Genomic DNA, 21058 nt, shown 5'->3' with positions numbered 1-21058 from the left:
CTGCATTATCATAGTAACCACTTGTGTTTTCAGGCTTTCAATACAAACAGTGCATTATTCAATTAAACAAATTGGGTCTGTCGAAGGCTTCCTCTTTCTCCATATTGAAAACATATCAGCCAAAACATGGTTGCTACATGTGGTATGCATTGAAAGCGGTAACTGTAGACGCAGACACACTCGCGCAGCTCGGTGACAGAGTATGCGGTTTGGTTACCAGTTTCCTACAGTCTCCATGAAAGCCTTATTGTACGTCTCAATGCTGAGAAACGTCTCTGTTTAGCATGAGCGCTTCACATATGGCGTAGCATGGTTTCCTGTCGCTTTGAATAAACTTGGAAAATAGAGAATCAAGCTGTCATTTAATCCCAGGGCACATTCACCATTCTGTGGGACTTTCTCAGACAGAAAAATATAACGCACATTTTTCATCATCAGCCCGAAATGCTGACTTTATTTTGTGGTCTTGAGGTCAGACATTAGTTCTTAAATGCAAAGGGTGCTCTATTTAAACTGATTATGTGGGCAGCTGTTAAAACTTATCTAATAAGGAATGCAGACTGTTCATGGTTACAAACAAGTCAAAAGTACAGCTTATATGAAAAATGATCCTAACTTTCTTATAAATGTTCTGTGCTTATTGATTTTTACGGGATCCTCAGTAAGAAGCTCTGCTGCATCACACAGCAATCTATAACCTGTGTAAATCCAGCTGTTTGGTTTGTTAAAGAATATCAGTGAGGACACCATATCCTGACAACCACAGAACACAGCTGGAAAATTAAGGATAGAGCTGTGGAGAACTTAAAATAAGATTTAGGCAATGAAAACAATATGTCCAGGGCTGAACTTCTGACGATATACTATTCAGTCCAAAATAGAGAAAGGCACAAATCTGACAATTTTGTGTTTGATTTGTCTTAGAAATTGGCGCTCGAAGTTGAAAGGGTCTTCGGATTTGAGGGAAAACAGTGAGATTTGTTGTTTTGGTGCTAAAAACTATTAGCAATAGTTTTCTCTCCATTTTCTCCATTGAAGATGGAAAGAAATAGCTGTTTGGGTACTAAATGTCCCACCGCTTTAATGAGATCAAACTCTCATTAAACAGTCATACTGGCAACTTTTACTGCAAGTTACATGGGAGGCGGCCATATTGGATTGTATCTTAGCCAGTGACATTGGTGGGTTATGGGATGTTAATGACTCATAGCAATCTGTTCATGTTAGCTGTAGCTTTATAATAAACACATGAGGGTCTCTTTAAATGAACACTGTGTTAAATGACTTTGGACTTCAGAAAGAAATAAACATGACCTGCCTCTGACATGGTAAGCTAACTGTGCCATTACAAGTACACATGCAAGCTGAAAATACCAAAATCAGAGCCTGTCCTTCTCCCTTTGTATTTAACATCTCAACTATTAAGAAGTGGGAGTAAGGGCTTTTAATCTGAATTTAAAAAATGTTTTTTTCAATTCTATTGGAGTGAGGAAAAGAAAACCCTCTAAACCATATTTATTGCCACATAAAACTGTGGCTAATATAAAAATCTTAGTCATCTTATTTGTCTTAGTTATTACAAAGACAACAAAGCAAAAACTTCATATTGTCTTTCTATTGTTTTTCTTGGAGTATAAACTATTACATTCATTTGCATTTATTGCGTAGTGAATTAAATAGGAAAATATTACAACACAACATTAAAACACCATTAAATGAGACTGAACATCTAGGCTATATATATGCAATGCATTATTTTTCTAAAAGTATCACACATGTATCAGGTATCCCCAGAAAAAAAAATCAAACTTTCAGAATGAAAAGATTTTAACTTTTAGATTAAAATGTCCCCCTTTTATTTTTGTTCATGTGTTTCTTTTCATTTTGCCCTTGGAGTTTCTTTCCAATCCTCCTTTTAGGTTAATTTATCCCAAAGTCATTACATCAACAGTATATTTCTTATTCACATCTCATTCACTCCATTACAGAGCCTGTTTTGAGGTTTTTAAGCCTTTACAAGGTATTTTTTTCAGTGGGATGTTTCCCTTAACAGTAATTCATTTCACAATTTGAATCTTTCTGCTTATTTCTCTGTCCAAACCCACCCAGAGTCAGGCAGTGCCACTTGGCGCCATGCATGTTTTTTTTTTTAGCTACCAACCAAGCTTACACACAATTGCAAAGAACACACTGGCAGTCTTTCATTCAGGACGGTGTTTCTCATTTTCCTTCATCATGTGTCGCCATAACCCTGATTGACCCTTTTAATACACACTCAGGCTCACACACCGTCTCCCACCAGACCACCGTGCCTCAATATGCCAGCCTCTTTTTTTTTTTCTGTTTTGTGGTGACTGTGTGTGTTTTACAAGCCTTTCCTTGGCTTTGTTAAAATGCCCGGCACTCTGTAAAGCCATTAGCATTGCACAGAAATAGCATGTAAAGCACAAACCCATGCAAAATGTAATACAGGATTTTTACAGCTCATTATAACGAATGCACAGTTATCATATGGGACCAGAGAAAGCTTCTGTATTTGACAATCAGTTTTTGCTAACACAGTAGCTCATGCACATTTCTACCAATAGAGTGAAAAACAGACTCGCAAAGATGTTGTTTTAAAATCGATTCACTTTTTTGCTCCTCTAAAACAAAAATGTTTCAGGATTAAATGATTTCTACTGATGCAGTTCTGTGACTATATGGTATCATAACAATTTTATTATTTTTATTGAATGCTAAAATGACTTATAAATCAGATGTGGGGAATGTGGATCCAAGTCATTTGAGTATTTTTAAGTACTAAGTTTAAGTATTACAGCATGTCCTTGGAAATATAGTAACCCAGTAAATTTATAGCCAAGCAGCTCAGAGCCTCTGATATTGCTGCTCTTATAACAACTCTTGATAATAACCAACTCTAGTTTCTTTTCCTAATGTTTCAGTGCCATTCAGTTGTGCCCATTCCTGCATCCTTATGACAACTTACCAGCTTCTCAAGAAGTTCTTCTCCAAATGGACTGGTCACTGAAGTTTTGTCCGGTTCCAGCATTTAATTTAGTCTAGATCTTTTATCAAGGCACAATCCCTTGAGATTGTTGAGATTAAACTTCTATTTTCCTCACTCTTTGCTTTCTTCGTCATCATCAAAAGAAAGCGAAACTCTCACCTTTCTATCCCTGAGCATATTGGCCATTGAAATCTGTTAATCGTATCCAGTGAGGATAAAGAAGTGCTGCACCACCTGACTACTGTAGTATTGATACTCTAAATGCAATAGACCTGAAATACAAAAATGGCATGCAAACATTTTTATTAAATGTATTTTGCAGTTGCAATTTTGCACACCTCAATACTTAAATAATGACTTTGTTTTAATATTATATCCACCTCTATACTGATTGTTTTATGCATCTAATGGAAATATCAGTGAACTTGATTATGTCCTACTTATTGATCTGTCTGGTGACAGATTTTATAAAGATGTATTTACAAAAAGTATTTTAAAAACTCTAAACTGAAATAAAGTCTGCGTTATTAAAGTAAAGATAATATTAATTAAGCATTGTCTTTAAAAAATGACTGACTTCTAGCTGCATGTGTTTAATATGAGGGATTTTTTTGAGGGATAATCATGTTTCCCAGAAGAAATTAATATCTTTTTATCCACAAGAGTATTTATATTGTTGGTTTTTTTTAATCCGATGCCTCTGATTTTATGTCGGAAGTGTTTAATGTAACAATGAACAAACTCTGAACACATAAACAGCATGGGGCTGGAAGCTTTAGGAACTGTGGAGGCCATTCGGGGTGATGTATTTCCCACGCATGTGATGTGGAGAGAGTGTGGATTGATAGATCAGATAAAGCGGAAGCATATTTGTTCTGCACAAACACATGAGTGATGGATGTCAAAAAGCTTTCACCGTGGATTTCCTTGGACCACAGATGTTAAGGAATCATGCCAGTTGTGGTTGAGGCTGGTAACATGCTGCAAGGAAACTCTATATTGTTTAGTCAGACTTTTCTAAAGCATGAAAGCAGCAGAGTTGTGCAAATTGCTCCTATATACATGCATACATTTTTGACATTTGCTTGGACATGTTTGCCTTTGAATATTTTCTTAATGGACCTAAGCATGTTTCCTCCCCTAATGTGTGTTTGTTTCATCTTTCTGTTTAACTTCAGCTTAGCTGCAAAGTAGCACTCTCTTGTATGGTGAGGTTATCCTGAAAGCACTGTTTTCTCTGCCATAGTCATAATAATAAGCTTTATGGCTCAATGACGCCTCTAATGAGCACTGAAGAGAGTTGGCATCAGAATTTTCCGCTCTCCTTCACAAACTCAGGAAGTCTCTTTCTGTCCCTATTAATGGTCTGAAGTGTGGTAGTAAAAGAAAAACGTATATTCTGTGTTTTCATTCGTGCGAATGCATGTGGGTGTTGCTCCATCTTACCATTTGGAAGCGCTCTCTAGAATTTGTGGTGGATGTTTGCACTAGAGTATGTGTTACTGTTAGTCTATTTAAGTCCTTAGCTTATACGTTTGTGTGTTTGGTGCCATAAAAAAAAAAATGAATGAAGTGTTATTGGCTGAAATGTCAGCGTGTGACTCTATCAGCTGAAACTTAAATAGTTCCAGGTTAACTGCGTGTGTTTTTTGGCATACTAAAACTGGAGATACTTCAGAAAAATTGACTTTGAATCCGCTATGTACAATTCTTGCGAGTTATTGGAAGGAAACAAGCCAGAAAATTACAGAATTTAGATGTCAATCTTATGATGTGACCGCTTTATTTCAAGAGAAAATTGGGTCTTTTTATACAATGAGAGACATATTGGATTTTTGCGAGGTGGATAAAATTCCACCTTTATTGCCAATTTATAGTGCAATAAGTTGTTTTTAAAAAGCGGACACAAATTTGAACATTAACATAAAGTTAATTTATTTCAATTATTAAATTAGGCAACTTAGGTCATATAGATTTAATAACCAGTTACATATTCCAAGCATTAATATCCGATTTTGATGATTATGGCTTACAGGAGGTTATCACAAAAAAATGTAGATCCTGAAGAAGCTGGCAGTTCTCAAAATGCTGAAAGTTCAGTGGAAGAAAAAAGTGTGTTAGAAAAGCACAGATAAAAAGCTGGAGATATAATACTCTGTGTTAAACATGCAAACCCATTCAATAATTGAATATGTTATTAGAAAAAATATTTATTTCAGTTAATAAATATAAGAGAAACTGAAACTTTTATTTCTCATAAGTATGACAATTTCCTGCTTCCAGGTAATGAAGACACATTAGATTAGGATATTACAGCAGACAATAAAAAGTAATAACACAACTTAAGATGGATGTTTGAGTACTGAATGTATGAACTTCTTTTGTTCATCAATAATGGTTTTTTAAATGCAATTTTTCATTTATTTTGCCTTCTGCCAGTGTCTGTGCAATTATCTGAGTACAGAAAATTGTAGCGATTGCTTTGTTCTAGATATGCAATAAAATAAATTAAGTTTCCAGTTGGCATTATTGTTGTTTTTCCAGTTTTATTCCCTGAGGTCCAGAGGCGAAATGATTCCCTCTTCCCTGGCTGGCAAGAACAATGTGGAGCCATTGATGTGTCTGCCTGAGAGCTGCCCGTCGCTTTAAGGTCACAGATTGGGTGAATTCTGATTGGCAGGACTTACGAAAACAGGACAGGGCAGAGCTGGAACTAAAACATTACCACAGATAGTGCAGACTGTAAATACTCAGCGAACAATGGGAGTGGAAGTCCAGCTGTGTCTGTCAGTAGGATTTTAGCATCCGCTATGATTAAAACATTCAGTGGTGGTAAAAATGAGGTGCGTCCTCTGTTGAAGCTCGCAAGAAACTACATAACCAGGATCAAAGCAGTGAGAATTGTAAATCCAAGCTGTTACATGAATTTTGAATTTATTTCCAGAACATTTTACCTTGATCATATTTTAACAAATAATGTAGCCCGTATACTTCACAATAAATGACTTACCTTGACATTTGTAGAGTTTGGACAATAAGGTTTAGGGATTGTGCAGAAAGTCAGAACCATCCATCTGTTCTGTGTTGTGGTTTGGAGTCTCTAGTCTAGGCTTTCATCAAGCATCTCTGCTTCCTCCTTCAAGGTTGATTGTTTTCTCTTTAAATAAAGGCACATATAATCATTTTGACTATTGCACACACCCACACATGTACATTCAGTGGATATCATCACGTAAAGAACAATAGATTGACCTGTCTCCTGCTGCCATAAGGCACAAAAAACTCCAAGCTACCCCAAACATGTCCATGAAGAAAATCTGAAATGATTTACTCAACTTGACTGGGACTTTTGTGTCCTTGTAGTATGACCAAAGCAGATACACAGAAGTAGAAAAAAAAACTTAGACTCGACTTGGTCTCAGTACTTATTTCATAGCAACACATCCGTAAGCACACACACGCACACACACACTTTGGCCTTCAGTGGTCATTACTGACAAACTGCTGGTTTTCAGAGTTATTGAATCCAGGCTTAATGACTTTACCAGACGACCTCTTTTCACATGCCTATGTCTTTTTCACTGACTTTCTCTCCTTTCACCCTTGAACTTTCCCTCTTTTTTTTATCTCTTTCATCCTTTGTGTGCCTCTATTGCTTTTCTCCATCCTTGTAAATCCGTCTTTCAATCTTCCTGTTGATATTGACTTTCCTACTGTCAGTGACCGGTGTTTGGGCTACTCACTCTTCTTCTCACTTGAGCTGCTGCCTTTCCTTTTCACAGCTGTGTTTTCTTCCATTTCCTCCTTCAATGGTAATGCAAATACAAGCTGGTATTGGCGACAGGTGAAGGCCAAAGACCTCAGTTTACACACAAAATAAAATGTGTAGAAAGCTGCTTTCCACTTTTAGTCCTTTCCCACTTTTTATCCAAAGTGCTGCCCTCCTCACAGAGTTAGCCATAACAGCGGTCCAGCTTCACACTTTTCCCCTACATAAGTGGTGCAGATGTTTCCCTCAACAAGTTCAAGTCATTTTTAGTTGCTATACTGGAAGAATTTACTTCATAATGGTTGTAAAACACTGTAGATATGGGCCCAAAAGCAACACTTATTCCTAACAGCTGAAATTTGTATTTCCTGGAAGCATGGAGAAAGTATAACAGCGTTCTTTCATCCTGCTGGCTGGCAGTGTGCAAACAAAACGTGGGGGAGGGGCAGAGCTGTTACTCTTTAATACAAACAGTTGCAACAGGAAGGCTGAAATATTTATCTGTATATATATATATATATATATCAACCTTCTTTCAGCCAGCTGACTATAAATGTGCAGCAACAGAGTTAGGAGGGGCTTCTCTGCAAAACTCAATGCTTGGTAAAGGGTAATCATAATCATCTTGTTTAAAGGATTTCCAAATATGGGAATATTCTATTTGTAACATTTTAAGACCTTTGAAGCCATAATACATTTATATTACTTAGAGAAGCACCAAAGAAATCAGCTTACAGCTTGTGATGCTAACCAAGCCATGCGCTAATGCTAACACGCTAAAGACAATTTTTAATGTCAACTCTCCAAACATTCAACTTTCTACCTTTGTGTTGAAATAACAGCATTTCCTCCCTCACAGTCACCGCCCTCATCAGCCATAACACCACCCATGCTATATAATTATTGACCACTGCTTGACATGAATCTTATAAATGCTGCTAATCATAATCCTAAATGCCAAATAATAAACTGGTAGATCAGATGTTGACTGCTAACCCCTAATCGATGGTTTACTTGTAGTCCTTTCTGGTGAATCTCTTTATCTAAAAACTAGTGAAGAAATTGTGACTAGTTTTTTGTTTTGTTTTGTTTTTTGCAATTTCAGGAATTTAAATGATCAGTATTAGAAAGAGAAGGCATTTAAGGGCAGTGCTTCTGTTTACTATACTGAAAATGCTTTATATATAACTTTTTATTTTTTATTTGTGTGTCTCATCCTGTTCAAAGCTTTAATTTGAATAAAACGGTAAACTCAAAACCACAGTTTGGGATTTTGCTCAAGTGCTTTTATCTTCCTTAGATTGTTTCACTCTGACTGTACGCAATTACCGCTGCAGTCTTTTTCTTGTTTACTTCTGCAGCACTTTATATTGTCAGTCCAGCTCTGTGTATTTGGTCCTCGAGGGCCAATTTAAGCTTTAAGCCTTGTTTATATGCCTTGTAAGTCCTGTTCCCTCTGAAGCTCCTCCATGTAGTTAGAGTGCAGGCTTCAGATTCATGAGCCCTGTTTGTTGGACGGTGGAAACCTTTGAAGGTCGTGCTTGTAAATATGAATCTGTTCTTGAAGTGAGTTTCGCTTATTAAATAGCCTATAAAAATAAAATTACCAACTGATTCTGATTTGCCCACCAAACACTTTCTTCAGAGATGTTAAAGAGCGCAGTGTTTCAGTCCTCCAGGAGCAGTTTTAGCCACAAGTCGTCGAGCAGTATTCCCACCACAGCTCGTTAGCTTGTGTTATTAGCTGAGCTGCTTCCACTACGACTGAGCTGGACATAATATGGGCACTTTTGGGCTTGGTGCAGCACCGGCAGCCAACTTATGAAGCATTTTACACACTGTGAAGTCTGTACGAGCAAAATGGTTAGAATAAAAACAGGCAGAAGGATCGAAGTCAGTAGAGGCCAATTTATATTTTTGTTGCTCATAATGGTATTTCTATAGCACCTGTTAGTGTTTCTACTTTTCCTTCTACTTTACATAATATAATCTCCCCCATTATAGAGTCGAAATAGGTAAAGATATGTCCTCCAGACATTTTCAGATTCTCTCTCTTTGAGAGAGAATCTGTCTCTCTCTCTTTCTCTTTGAACTGAAGACTTTTTGTTCTGTATTTCTTTTATATTGAATTGTTGTTGAGGGGTTTTTTTTACTATAAAACAAGAACACTTGCTTTTTTGCAGTCTAAGTTTATTTAAAATGGATATTTCACAGACACAGATGGTTACGTTGTAAAGAAATATGACACTTTTTGTCAACGTTTTAGTGTAAATGTAGCCCCTGTGGTTTGAACAAAACAGTGCCAATCAAATAAGAAAACCATCAAATATCCTCTGTCTTGTTCAGTTGCATTGATTAATTTTAGGCATACTAATAGATTAAAGTGCATGTATCTTAAGCCATCACCGGACTGTGACATCTTTATTTTTGCTAGCTCGGCTCCTCGCAGACTGTCAAAACAAACCGCATACAGCAGTCTCAACGGCTACCCAATACTGTATTGTTGCTGCTGTGTATGCAGTGCTTTGTATTCTTTGTTGCATCATCTTTTTAATAGGCCAACAAAAATCCCCCCTTCAAAAAATTATGGCTTTCATATCTTTTTACAAATAAAAATCTGAAAGCCGGGCCTGTATTTCTTTGCAGAACCACCATTCCTGCTGTTACATCTGCGATCCTTTTGGGGTTTGTCTCACCAGCTCTGCACATATAGAGTGTGCAATATGTTTCTTTTTTCCTCTAAAGAACATGACTGGACCGTTCTAACAGGCGAACATGCCTTGATCTTAGCTGTTCCATCGCGGTCGTTCTCTTGTGACTTCAGGTTTAGGGTCGTTTTCTACCTTGAAGGTTTCCCTCCACTGGGTGTCCTTCCAGAATTGGCCTGCATTTACCTCCATCGATATTCACATCAAGTCCGCGAATGAGAATTCATACGGCTTTCTTTCAACAACTCGCAGTGAGTAATCTGAAAGTAGACTTTACCGCCTGAGTTGTGGATCTGTCCAGGACCTATAAAGTTACCACGGGCCTCTTGGCTGCTTCTCTGATCAATGTTCTCTTTGCCCGGCCTGTCAGTTTAGGTGGACAGCTTTGTCTTTTTATGGTTTGTAGTTGTGTTTTGTTATTTCCACTTTCTGGTGATGGATGGAAGAACAGATCTCTGTGAGGTATTCACAGTTTGGGATTTCGTTTAATAACCTAACCTTGCTTTAAACTTCCTGCTGTGTTCCCTGCACCGTCATGAAGCTGCCTGATTATAAATTTTCTCCCTAAGACGGTCAGAGAACATTTGGATCCATACTAAGATTAAATTACATTCAACTGGATTCTGTTTCATAAGCAAGTGACCCCTGAAGGTAATTGGAATTAGTTGTGGGTTTTATAAAGGGGTATGAGATCAAAGAGGGTTGAATACGCATTCAAACTACAACTTCTGTCTTTTTCTTTTCACTTTGAACTTTATAGTTTTTCTGTGGCGAAATGTGAAGAATTTTAAGGGGAGGGAATACTTTTTGCAGAACAATGTAACCCCAGGTGAACTGACCCTGATCTGAGGAGACACAAGATTCCCTATCCAGAACATTCTTGTTAAATGAGTCAAGTCACGAGGAAGTTTTGGTGTTTCAATAAACAACCATGAAGTAGACAGATACAAACATTTGGCTTAAGTTACTGTAAATTAAAAACTGTCCTCAAGAAATCCTCCATTGTAAGATGAGATACATTTGTTCTTCCTCTCCTTTGTTTCCTTTTCTCCCCCTTTTTGCTCTCCGTTTGTGAGTGTTTGTTCATGCTCCTATCTTCCTTTGCTGACTTATGGTTTCTTTGGAAAACATTAGCATTCCTCTGCAAAGAGGTTCAGGCCCTGCAACACGTGTCAGAAGGTCAGTGCATACACACATCTTACCTGTCATCCTCATTCTCGAGCTGATAACCTGTGTGTGAACGAACACGGGGCACGGGCTGCTCCTGCATTGTGTGTGTGTGTGTGTGTCGCTGTAAGGCCGATAATGATCAATCATGATAATGGAGCTTTAATGGCTGCAGTAAAAAAAGCAAAACAGACCCTCTCTGTGTAACAGACTCACACGTAACCCCTTCACCTTCATCTTCCCTTCTTTGCTCAGACCCTTCTGCCACTCAGTTAATCAGGATTGGATCTTTAACCTCGCGTTGTGCGCTCCCTCACCTGTCACCGTAAAAACTGAACTACTGTGTCATATATTCTGGCAGGGAGCACAATTCTGGCTTTTTTTTATGCTCTCCATTTATGTCAATCTTCTACGTTTCTTTATTTTGTTTTTTTGTACCACACACTGAGATTTCATGAAAACATGACCAGCAGCAAGTTTAAAGTACAGCATTCAAATTCATAATGCAAAATCTAAAACGGATTCAGCCGTAAAACTCTTGATATAGATGAAGACGAGACATTTATTGGGACTTTCTCTTTGGAATATAAAATTATGAAACTGCTTCACAAATTGTTTTGATTTATAACACCTATTGGAAGATTATTATCTCTCCGTTTGTGAGAAGTCCTCTTTTAACTTGGCTTTATGCCAAAGTATTTCACAAGTTTAAATCGGTTTAAACTCACTCATTTTTGTATAATTGCTTTAAATCGCCAAATACAGCATTATCATAATAATGAGTAAAATTGTTTATTGTTGAATTATTCAATTTTATTCATCACATATAACTCATAGAAGAGGTAAGTATACTTCCTTGTAAAAATGTAATACCTTCCTATCTTTAATAAACAAAAATAAAGCTTAAAATAGACAACCAGGTAAGACGTTAACTTTTATGTGAAGGAATTTATTGAATGTGTAATGTAAGATCATCAGGTTTTCCTCACCCCATGCCCTGAAAACTGTTCCAAGATCAATCGCGGTAGAGACCCAGATTCCCCATATAATCTTTCCTAACAAGCTAATAGAACCAAAGGATTATGCACAACATAAACAGCCTCAGCAGCAATCAGGACTGATTATCGCTGCTTTGTCGGCCTGAATTCACAATTTGTTCTTCGGTTCATCCCTCAAATTTGATGCACCCTAATTTCATGTTTTTGATTTAAAAGACGAAGATACAATAGGCTGGGATGAAGCAAGAAAATTATGCTTTGCAGCTAATTAATAATAATAAAGTTATTTTTACACCTGGTCCTGAAAGGCAACAGATGTTCTTATCAATTGTTCAGTATCTCAAGAAAACATGGTGGAAATCTAGTCTGATTTGTGTAGGAGTATCGCGCATAAAGTGTTTTGGTCGTATTGAGGATTAAATAAGACATAATAATTCAAAGATATTCATAATGTTGTAATCTATTGATGCCTTCAGAGGGCCGTATTTTTCGGATTGTAAGCCACTAGTTTTTTCCTACGCTTTGAACCATGCGTCTGATAGCCCCGTGCGGCTTTTCTGTGGATTTCTCTTCAACCACCAGGGGGCTCTTTAGCAGGAAGTGGATCATTGGAAGTCAAAATTGGAAATCAAAGAAGAAAATGCTAATTTTCATTTAGAACAAGCACATGCTAGCAGCAGGCACGACGGACAAATTTCTTCACTCATGTGATGCAGCTTTTAAGTGGAGGGCTTTACAGAAGGCAAGGCAAGGCAACTTTATTTATATAGCACCTTTCAGCCAAGGACAATTCAAAGTGCTTGTACAAAACAAGTTAAAAACAACAAGAAGATAATAGAAAGAAAGTAAATTAAAGCCCAAGCAGATTAAAAATGTACAAAATAAAATATTACAGTTTGAATATAGTTAAAAACAAACATTTAAGAATAGGCAATGTCAAATAAGAAGGTTTTTAACCTTGTTTTAAATAAACTCAAGGTAGGGGCAGTCTTACAGTGAGCAGGAAGTTTATTCCAGAGTGTTGGAGCATAAAAACTAAAAGCTGCTTCACCATGTTTGGTTCTGACTCTCGGAATAGTTAGAAAGTTTGATTGTGATGATCTTAAAGGTCTGAGTGGTATATATGATTGAAGAAGATCAGAAATGTAGTCTGGGTTTCTATTATGAAGTGCTTTATAAACCATTAAGGAGATTTTAAAGTCTATTCTTTGAGTAATGGGTAGCCAGTGCAGGGATCTTAGAACTGGACTGATATGCTGATCTCTTTTTGTTTTAGTCAGGACTCTTGCACCGGCATTCTGGAGAAGCTGGAGAAGGTAGTACAGGAGGGAAAATAGAGCCGCTGCTCGTAAACTCGGCGTGAACGAATCCTTGGTTCGGCTTTGGAGACGCAGGGCCGAGTCCTTAATAAATCCAGCAGATTTGTTAGGATGCTGCCCTCTGCTGGGTCCTTATGGCAAACCGAGAGCGGTGGAGATACCGGATTATAGCCCGATGCGGTTTATGTATGTACGTTTCCTTTTTTTTTTTTTTTTTTTTAAATGTGTAGGTGCTATTTATGGTATGGTGCGCTCTATAGTCCGGAAAATACGGTAATCCTCAGAAAGCGCCACGCTGGTTTACCACCACAACCTAAATGGTTGTTAAACGGAAGGACGGATCCATTCCATTGTTTCATGCTGTTTATACAATTCTGAATCCACCATCTGAAAGTTGCAGCAGAAAATAAGATTAGACATTGCATCGCATCTGTTATCGTTATGTTTTATTGAGTCTGTACAAACTGCAACCTCTTTCCTGCTCTTGTGTGTGTGTGTGTTTGTTTTTTTACCCAATTTGACATTTTTTATCGTTTTCGACCGATTTTGTCAAGCGTGGGTCAAGGTCGCTTAAGAAAAGCTGCACTAAACTGATTATCTCCTCTCAATCAACCTCTAACCTTATCTTTACTGCCGTGTTGTTCTGGGAGATTGCAGCTTAAAATGCAAAGCCATTAAGTTGAATTACCTAAAAAACCCGCTCAGATTGATGCTGGCGATGTCACTGTTCTTCGCTGTAAAACAGAGCCTCTAAATCCTTCGCTCGCTCAATCCAACACTCTTAAAGGACTGTGTGGCTATATAGGGCTAGCGGCACTGATAAAAGGATGAACTTTTTTTTTAAAAATCAAGGTGATAACTGTTACCTAGCAGATAACAGTGATAGGAGTTGGACTATGTGCTCAAAACTCCCCATTTTTCTTCAAATCTTTATTTTTTTTATTTTTTTTTTCCTTTCTGTCATGTGCCGGGGATTCCTCAAAGATTCGATAATGCGCTTCGATTTTCTCCCTCAAAATTTAAAAATGGATAATTTCACGTTATCCACAAAAGCCTTTTGGATGGTGCGCGGCAAATTTTCAAAGCATATGTTTCCGATATCCATCACCTGGAAAGAGTGAATGAGTCAGAGTGTAAGTTTAGATCTGTGCAGTGGGGGTAGTCTCCAAAGCGGGGCAAGCATTTGCTCTTTTAACATGGCATTAAACTGTCCTGCATGTTTCCTCTGAACCCTTTTTTCTACTTTCACTACATACATTAAAGCCCTCATCTGTTATCGCAACGTCTTACAAATGGAGACGTAGGTGACGAAGCCGCTGCCGGTCTGTTTTAGACATTTACCACCCCATCAGAAATTACTTGAGTGACTGCTTTCCCTAAAGCAGCTTGGCTCTTTCACAGTCATGACTGAGAGGACAATAAGCAGCTTCTTCCACAGGTCAAATGGATCATAAAGTCCTTAAACCCCCCCAAACTGCACACCATCTGTACCGCCTACAAGCCGCATCGCTCCGTTCAGGACCTTGTGTTGCCCTTCTTAAATTTGTTTTGCAAGCTTTTCAACTTCTTCTTAACATTACAACCATGAACCTAATGTAGTTTATTGAGATTAAATAAAAATCTGAAAAATGTAGCAGTCACTCGAGTTCAGCCCCTTGGGTAATTTTTTTCCCATTTTTCTTCATTTTCCCATCCACTTAATAATCACGCACCACATTGTGTTCGTTTGTCACAGAAAATCCCCAGAAAAATCCGTTGAGGTTTGAGGTAGCATGAAAAGTTCACGGGGTAAAAAAACGGTTTGTTGGCGAGTTGTATTCTCAACTTGCAAGTAATCTGCAGATTCTCTCAATATCCAGACTAAATGTTTGCTCGCTAATTATTTTCTATGAAGCTATTTCTCCTGAACTGACTTACAGTGGCAGCAAATCTTTTATGGAGTAAATAGACTGGAGATTTAAATCTAAGATGGTCATTAAAAATGCATTGGGGGAAAAAAATGTATGCTGTTTTTATTTCCTATAAGTAGTCCAATGAATACAAGTTTTATTTTGTATGTTTTTATTTGGTCATGACTAAATTCAGCTGAACTGTTTGAAATCGTGAAGCACTGAGAAAAGCCAGGATTTAATAGAAATGTTTAAAACTGGTTTTAGATGTCCTGACTTTTAGTCCCTGGTGTGGGCCAAGTTTCAAACACACCCTGCAATTAAATGGGGGAGGGAAAAAAAATCAACAATTTCAGTTTCTCCAATAATAAAAATGACCCAATATATGGATAATCAGCAATATATGCATGTGCTTTATAGGCAGAGTTTCATTAATCATTAATGTTATTGCTTGGAGCAGTTTTACACATGAATAACGCCACTGTAATATAAAATACCACTGAGGTTTTTCTGGCTATGAGATGAGAGGAGAATGAAGAGGTTCGGCTATAACGAGGGGGTATTTGCCAATATCTGACCCAGGCCTCACACACACACACACACACCATCATAAATGTAGGCTTGTGTTACACGAATGTTTAAGCGGCACTCTTATTGATACAGATGTATTGGTCATTAAGCCGGTTAGATTTGACGTCTCAGCTCCGCCGCAGCCAAAGAAAACAGCAGCATTGCTTTGCTGCAGAAATGTTCCCGTCCTTTTGAAGAGAAGGAGCTACGATCTGGTCTTTTCAGATTACCGTCTCACATATTTTATAATCTGAGGGGTTGTTTTGTACGCGTTTGACTTCAAACACGCTTAGAAGTGTCAAATTGCAAACATCTCTCCATGGTGCTCTACGCCACATTCGACTGGAGCATGGACTGGGGAGGGGAGACTTCGGGTGGAGCTCTATGTAGCAACCCCCGATCACCGTCCTGCATCTCAATTTTAGTTGCTTAGGGCAATGGGGATGGGATAGACTCTGCAGTTAGGTCTTACACACTCCACCCACAAACCCAATCTAGTTTGCTTTCTGGATTCATATCTACATTCATAGGAGCATTAAAACAGACACAAATGCAATCACCATGGGGGGACAGGTGCAGTTCTCTTATGGGAATGCCCCACTCCACCTGCTCTCGACTGGAGGTGTTGGGGTCGCTGGGTTTTGGGGGTGTGTAACCATCTTGAGATATACTTTTTTCTAAATCATATCTGAATGACAACTTAATTTCTTGAAAAGTGTGGAAAAGTTTAGGATTTGGTGAAATAGTTGGCCAGGTCTGGAAGAGAATGGAAACATATTTTCATTTCATATGGAAATGTTTTGATTTTCCAGACCTCTTTCGGTTTCCTGCTTAGTAAGGAAATGGAAACACTAAGCATCTAAATAATAATATGCCTAAAGCAGCAACACAGCTTTAGCGATGGCTAAGAGTTTGCACCTTAATTTCGGATCTTTCCAACGGTGCATCAGCATCGCCGCTCTGCGTTTAAAACTCACTGAACCAGCAGCCGATGAAGAGGGGAAAAATCTGTCTCATTTCATCGAGCCAATAAATTCAGTCATACCTTCGATGTTCTGTGGTCAGAAAACACAGAAAATATGTTGGAGAAAATATTTTCACTTGGCTCCTGTAATCTGTTGGCCAGGTAATTTTTTTGTAAATCCCACGGATCCTATTGGCTCTGATGGATTTGAGAATTCCCCATGAGGCGATTTGAGTTTCTGCATGAACTAATGATAATATTAAGATGCCTAATAATTTATTGATCTGTCCAGAACAGTGAGTTTTTTAACGTCTTATACTTTGATGATTTGTTTTTATTCAGAGGATCGTATTAATTTTTTTAAAATATGACAAATCTTCATTAGCCTAGTCTCTCTTTTTTCTTTTTACATTTTTAGACGACTACTGTGCAATATAAACTGATTCAGTTTCGTCAATGTGACTCAATACATGGCTGCATTTATAATAAACTAATATTATTAGTTCATGGTCACCAGTAGTTTAACACCAAGAAGAAGTTTTGGTTAATTGAACTGTTTTTCCATTTATTTTTGCATTTTTTTGCCTGAAATATTTGTCGAAATTAAACTTGACAAACTTTTCCTGGCATTTCTTATTAATCTGCTATTTTACAGTGGGAATGATGTGTCGCTATTGAGTTTTGAAGCATTGCCATAAATCTCTACAGGGAAGTAATATTCACAAAATGTGCTTTGCTGACTCTGAATCTAGTAATTTGTCCTTGAAAATCCAAGAGTTACAGATTGTGAACTGTAAGAATTTGGCCTTCAACACTCCCATAATTGGAAAATATTACACCAATAGCTGGTTTCATAATTTGTGGAACCTACAGATAAAATTGGAGTATTGTTTAATTACCTAAAGGTTCATATTTTGTTATCCAACGTCCAAAGAGAATTCTTTCAGAAAGAGAAAGTCTTTTATTGTGGTCACAAAATGTTTACTTTTTTTCTCCCATTTTTGTGTTTCTTTCAGTTGGAGGCGGAGTTAGTGTCGTGTGAGAAGGAGGAGGCGGAGCTCCAGGAGTACGCCAATCAGGTCCTGCAGCAGATCGCCGACCGGTGCCCGGACATTTTGGAACAAGTCGTCAATGCTTTGGAGGACAGCTGCTGACTGCCGTGTGCACGCACACGCTCACAGACTGACTGAAAAAATAAAAAATCACATTCGTTAGCATGCACAAGTCAAACATTGAGCGTGAACACACGGGGGAAAAAATTAAATTAAATAAAAAATCACATCTCCTGCAAGCCGCCACAATCCTCCATGAAAGAGAAAGAAAATCAACTGTGCTCTAGTTGTTCTAATTTAAGAGGAATGTTGGTGTTGCATCGCTACAGAAAAATACATTTCCAATATCAACAAACGGTGCCAGCTGAAGGAAATGATGTCCCGTGGTCAGTTTAAAGTACTTTATTGGCAGATTAAATCAGAATAGATATATTTTTCTAACTCTTCTTAGAAAGAAAGCACTTGTGCTGCACTGACCATCTGTTACACTAACCATCTTGTAAGTTCTGGCTGGTGGCTGCGGTTCCACTCTGGGAAAATGTTTTCAACCCGAGAAAGAGGCGTAAAAAAAAGAAAAAGTTCTTTGGGCTTGCCAGGCTGCTTCTGATGCTAGACTTGCACGTTGTTGCCACAGTTGTTTTGATCAGTTTGAGTGTGTTTATTTCAGCTGCCTTTTGCTATTTGCATCATTTGCTGCTACCTTTTTTAACCTTTAGTCAGTTTTTGCTCCCCTTTCTCTGCAGGTGTTTGATAAAAAAAAAATATGTCCAAATGTGTTCAGCACCTTCTACACCTATAGGCAACCCTGGTAAGGATTGGTAAAACAAATGAGGGGTTTTTTGGGGGGTTTTTTTGCAGTAATATTTTTTTTTCTGTTCTGCCTTTTGTACTTTGTACACTCCTCTTCTGCTTATCTGACAAAACTTAGTCCTCTAATACAAGGTAGAAGCATCTGGAGATGGAGATTATGGGAGAAAGTTGACTTTGCCAAAAGCTTTGGCTCTTTATAGTGTTAAAATGTTATAAATGCAACATTTTCTAGCAGAGAGACTTATCAGATTTCATTTACGTGTTTGTAATTCCAAGCGTTGATGATGCCAATCAGCCTCAACGAGGTTTCCAGGGCCTTTGGAGGAGAAAACGGCATCATAGGTCCTTCACGTATTTAATTGTTTCGTGGCAAATCTAATAATCAATCCCACCACCAGATTAAACCTGGATTAACACTGTGTCCATGTTATAGATATGTAAAAAATTTCAGCCACTTCAGATATTGGCAAGATTAAGCATGTAGCCATTTCTGTTATTCCATATTCATGACTTTTGAAGATCAAAATGCATATGCCTTAATAAACATTTGTGCTTTTTTGTCTTTTTTTTTTTTCCGAACAGTAAATAAAAAGGCGAGCTTCTGCATCTTAAAAAAAGGTTTTCGGTAGATTTATTTTCTAGGTAATGATATATATGTATTTTTTTTTTTTTTTAGTTTTCCTCTGCTTAAAAATTTTATTTAGTTAAAAGCCGTTTTTGTCCTCCTCTACCAGGGATTCGATTTAAAGGTGGAAGGTTCTCTAGTTTCTTGTAAATCGTTGTGTAAATTGTCAAGCAGTACGTTTAATTAACATCACGACGTTTTAGTTTGCCATTTATCGTCGCGCGTAATGGAAAAACCCGAAACAACAATGAATCTCGCAACAGGACCTTTACTCAAACACTCGGATGTACTGTAAACGTGGATCGCTTCTGTGAAAACATCTTTGCTTTAGTTACGTCGTCCAGACTGAAATCAGGTTGACTTCAAATAATTCCTCAGCATATCTTCCTCATGACCGTCCCTTTAGAGTTTCTGAAACGTCATTGTTTCTTTCTGAGAAGTAAGTGTTATATATAAATACAGATATATTTTTGCTTGTTTCTTTTAAAAATATACATAAAAGTATTAGATCTTGGTTGGTCTGCTTCATATGGTGTCAAACTCTGTTTCTTTTGTCATTTTGTGAATAGTTGGATGTTTGTTAGATTTTGTTTCCACCGGGAAGACTTTTCAGAGTTCTTGTTGAGTTCAACACTGACTGTCCAGAGGTGCGGATTATTTCAAGTAGACATTATTTCCCTTCTTTTGAATCGGCTGCGTGAGTTTCCAGGCTGTACCTTATCTGTCTTGAGGTTTTCTTTTAAAATGTCACCTGGTTGGACACAAAGCTGGAAGACTTGGATTTACGATGCGTCCTCAAATCTAACTGGTTTCGAAGGTTATGCCTTTTGGACTCTTGAGCTGATTTATATGCACGAAAGTCAGCCCTTGGCTTCTTAAATGAAACATTTATTGATCCCACAGATTTTATGGATGGTTTCAAAAAACATGTGTGTCTCATTTAAGGAAGAGACCCAGTCAGATTTGAGCTTGTATGTAAATTCCTTCTTCTGTTTTCTGTTTTTCTTCTCTTTTTTTTTTTCACTGATTCTGTCCATTACTGGGGAGGATGCTGACTGCAACTCACTTCGAACTTGAGGATCAAAAGATCAGAATGTGAGAGAATGAAATAAATTAATGCTTTATCTTCACTTTTGCTTTGTGGTCTGTCCGTTTCTGTAGTTTCGACTCTTCCTTCACAGTTTGTTTAGACATAAAATGATAACGGTCTCCATTTAGTCTGCATGTGGAAGAAGACGGAGGAGGCAAAAGGAAACAAGAGGCTAAAGTCTGCAAGAAAAGGTAAGTGGCATTAGGCATTTGTAAATAATCTCTGGGACTTTTGAAGATTTATTTGAGGGTTTCCTTTTGTAGGGCGAACTGACAAGTCAAGAAACTAATTCAGCAATTTTTGAAAAGTAGAATTTGAGGCACAATTTCAAAGTTTTTGTGTGTTTTCTTTTTTACATCCTCGCATATTTACATAAACCTGTAACTGGTACTTTTTTTGTTGACTTCTTTCACCTTTTTCGATGATTTCAGGTAAATCATTGAAATTGTTTGCTTTCCAACTTGTAAGAACAAAGGACACAATTTGTGTCAAATTATTGAAGCCGAGTGTTAGCAGTTTCAATATGTGCGCGTGTGTGTGTGTGTGTGTGTGGTTCCTGTCCTGTTGGAAGAACCAGTTTGGAGCTTGTTTCAGTCATTTGACCCAAGGCTTCAGAGGGTAGTAAATTGGTTAAACCCAGGATTCTCGAACTGCAAGTACGACTGGCAGAACTTCAGTACCGAAAGTGGAAAAAAACATGGAAAAAAAGGTCAAATTAATTGTGAGGTGGAGCTAATGAGCTCCAAGAGCTGAGCATGTGGGTTATTCGAGCACACTGAATGCTGCTTCAGTCAAAATCCAATGAAAATAGAAGTGCGCAGTACAAGCTGTACCAGATGATTCCTGACCAGGAGCAGGAGTTTGCTACAAACTATCTTAGCTGTTCTCCAGTTGTATATCTGACAACCGGTGGGATTTGCTAACTGATGTTCTCGGTGACCAGGCCATCTTTCATTATTACTGCAACCTAATAACATATTTCTTTCTTTCTGGGACTGTCAAACACTGTAACATTATGTTCACTAAATGAGATTACAGTGGACCCTCAGTATTGGGGAGGGTTACGATCCAAAGCCACCCATGAATA

At 37.8% G+C, this 21058-nt stretch overlaps 1 protein-coding gene across 6 annotated transcripts in view; it reads left to right on the top strand.

Annotated features, from left to right (window-relative positions):
• The window catches only part of LOC122826363 (ELKS/Rab6-interacting/CAST family member 1-like), a 121981-nt gene extending 101970 nt beyond the window's left edge, over positions 1 to 20011 (top strand). For all 6 annotated transcript variants that reach the window (XM_044108137.1, XM_044108136.1, XM_044108139.1 and 3 more), the window contains one exon: positions 17411 to 20011. In XM_044108137.1, the coding sequence (XP_043964072.1) occupies positions 17411 to 17548 (138 nt within the window). In that variant the 3' untranslated portion in view covers positions 17549 to 20011. The remainder of the gene's footprint in view (positions 1 to 17410) is intronic.
• The last annotated feature ends 1047 nt before the right edge of the window (positions 20012 to 21058 follow it).

The sequence above is a fragment of the Gambusia affinis genome, linkage group LG23 (genome assembly GCF_019740435.1).
Source record: "Gambusia affinis linkage group LG23, SWU_Gaff_1.0, whole genome shotgun sequence".
Classification (NCBI taxonomy): domain Eukaryota; kingdom Metazoa; phylum Chordata; class Actinopteri; order Cyprinodontiformes; family Poeciliidae; genus Gambusia; species Gambusia affinis.
This window is presented reverse-complemented; position numbering and strand designations above follow the sequence as displayed.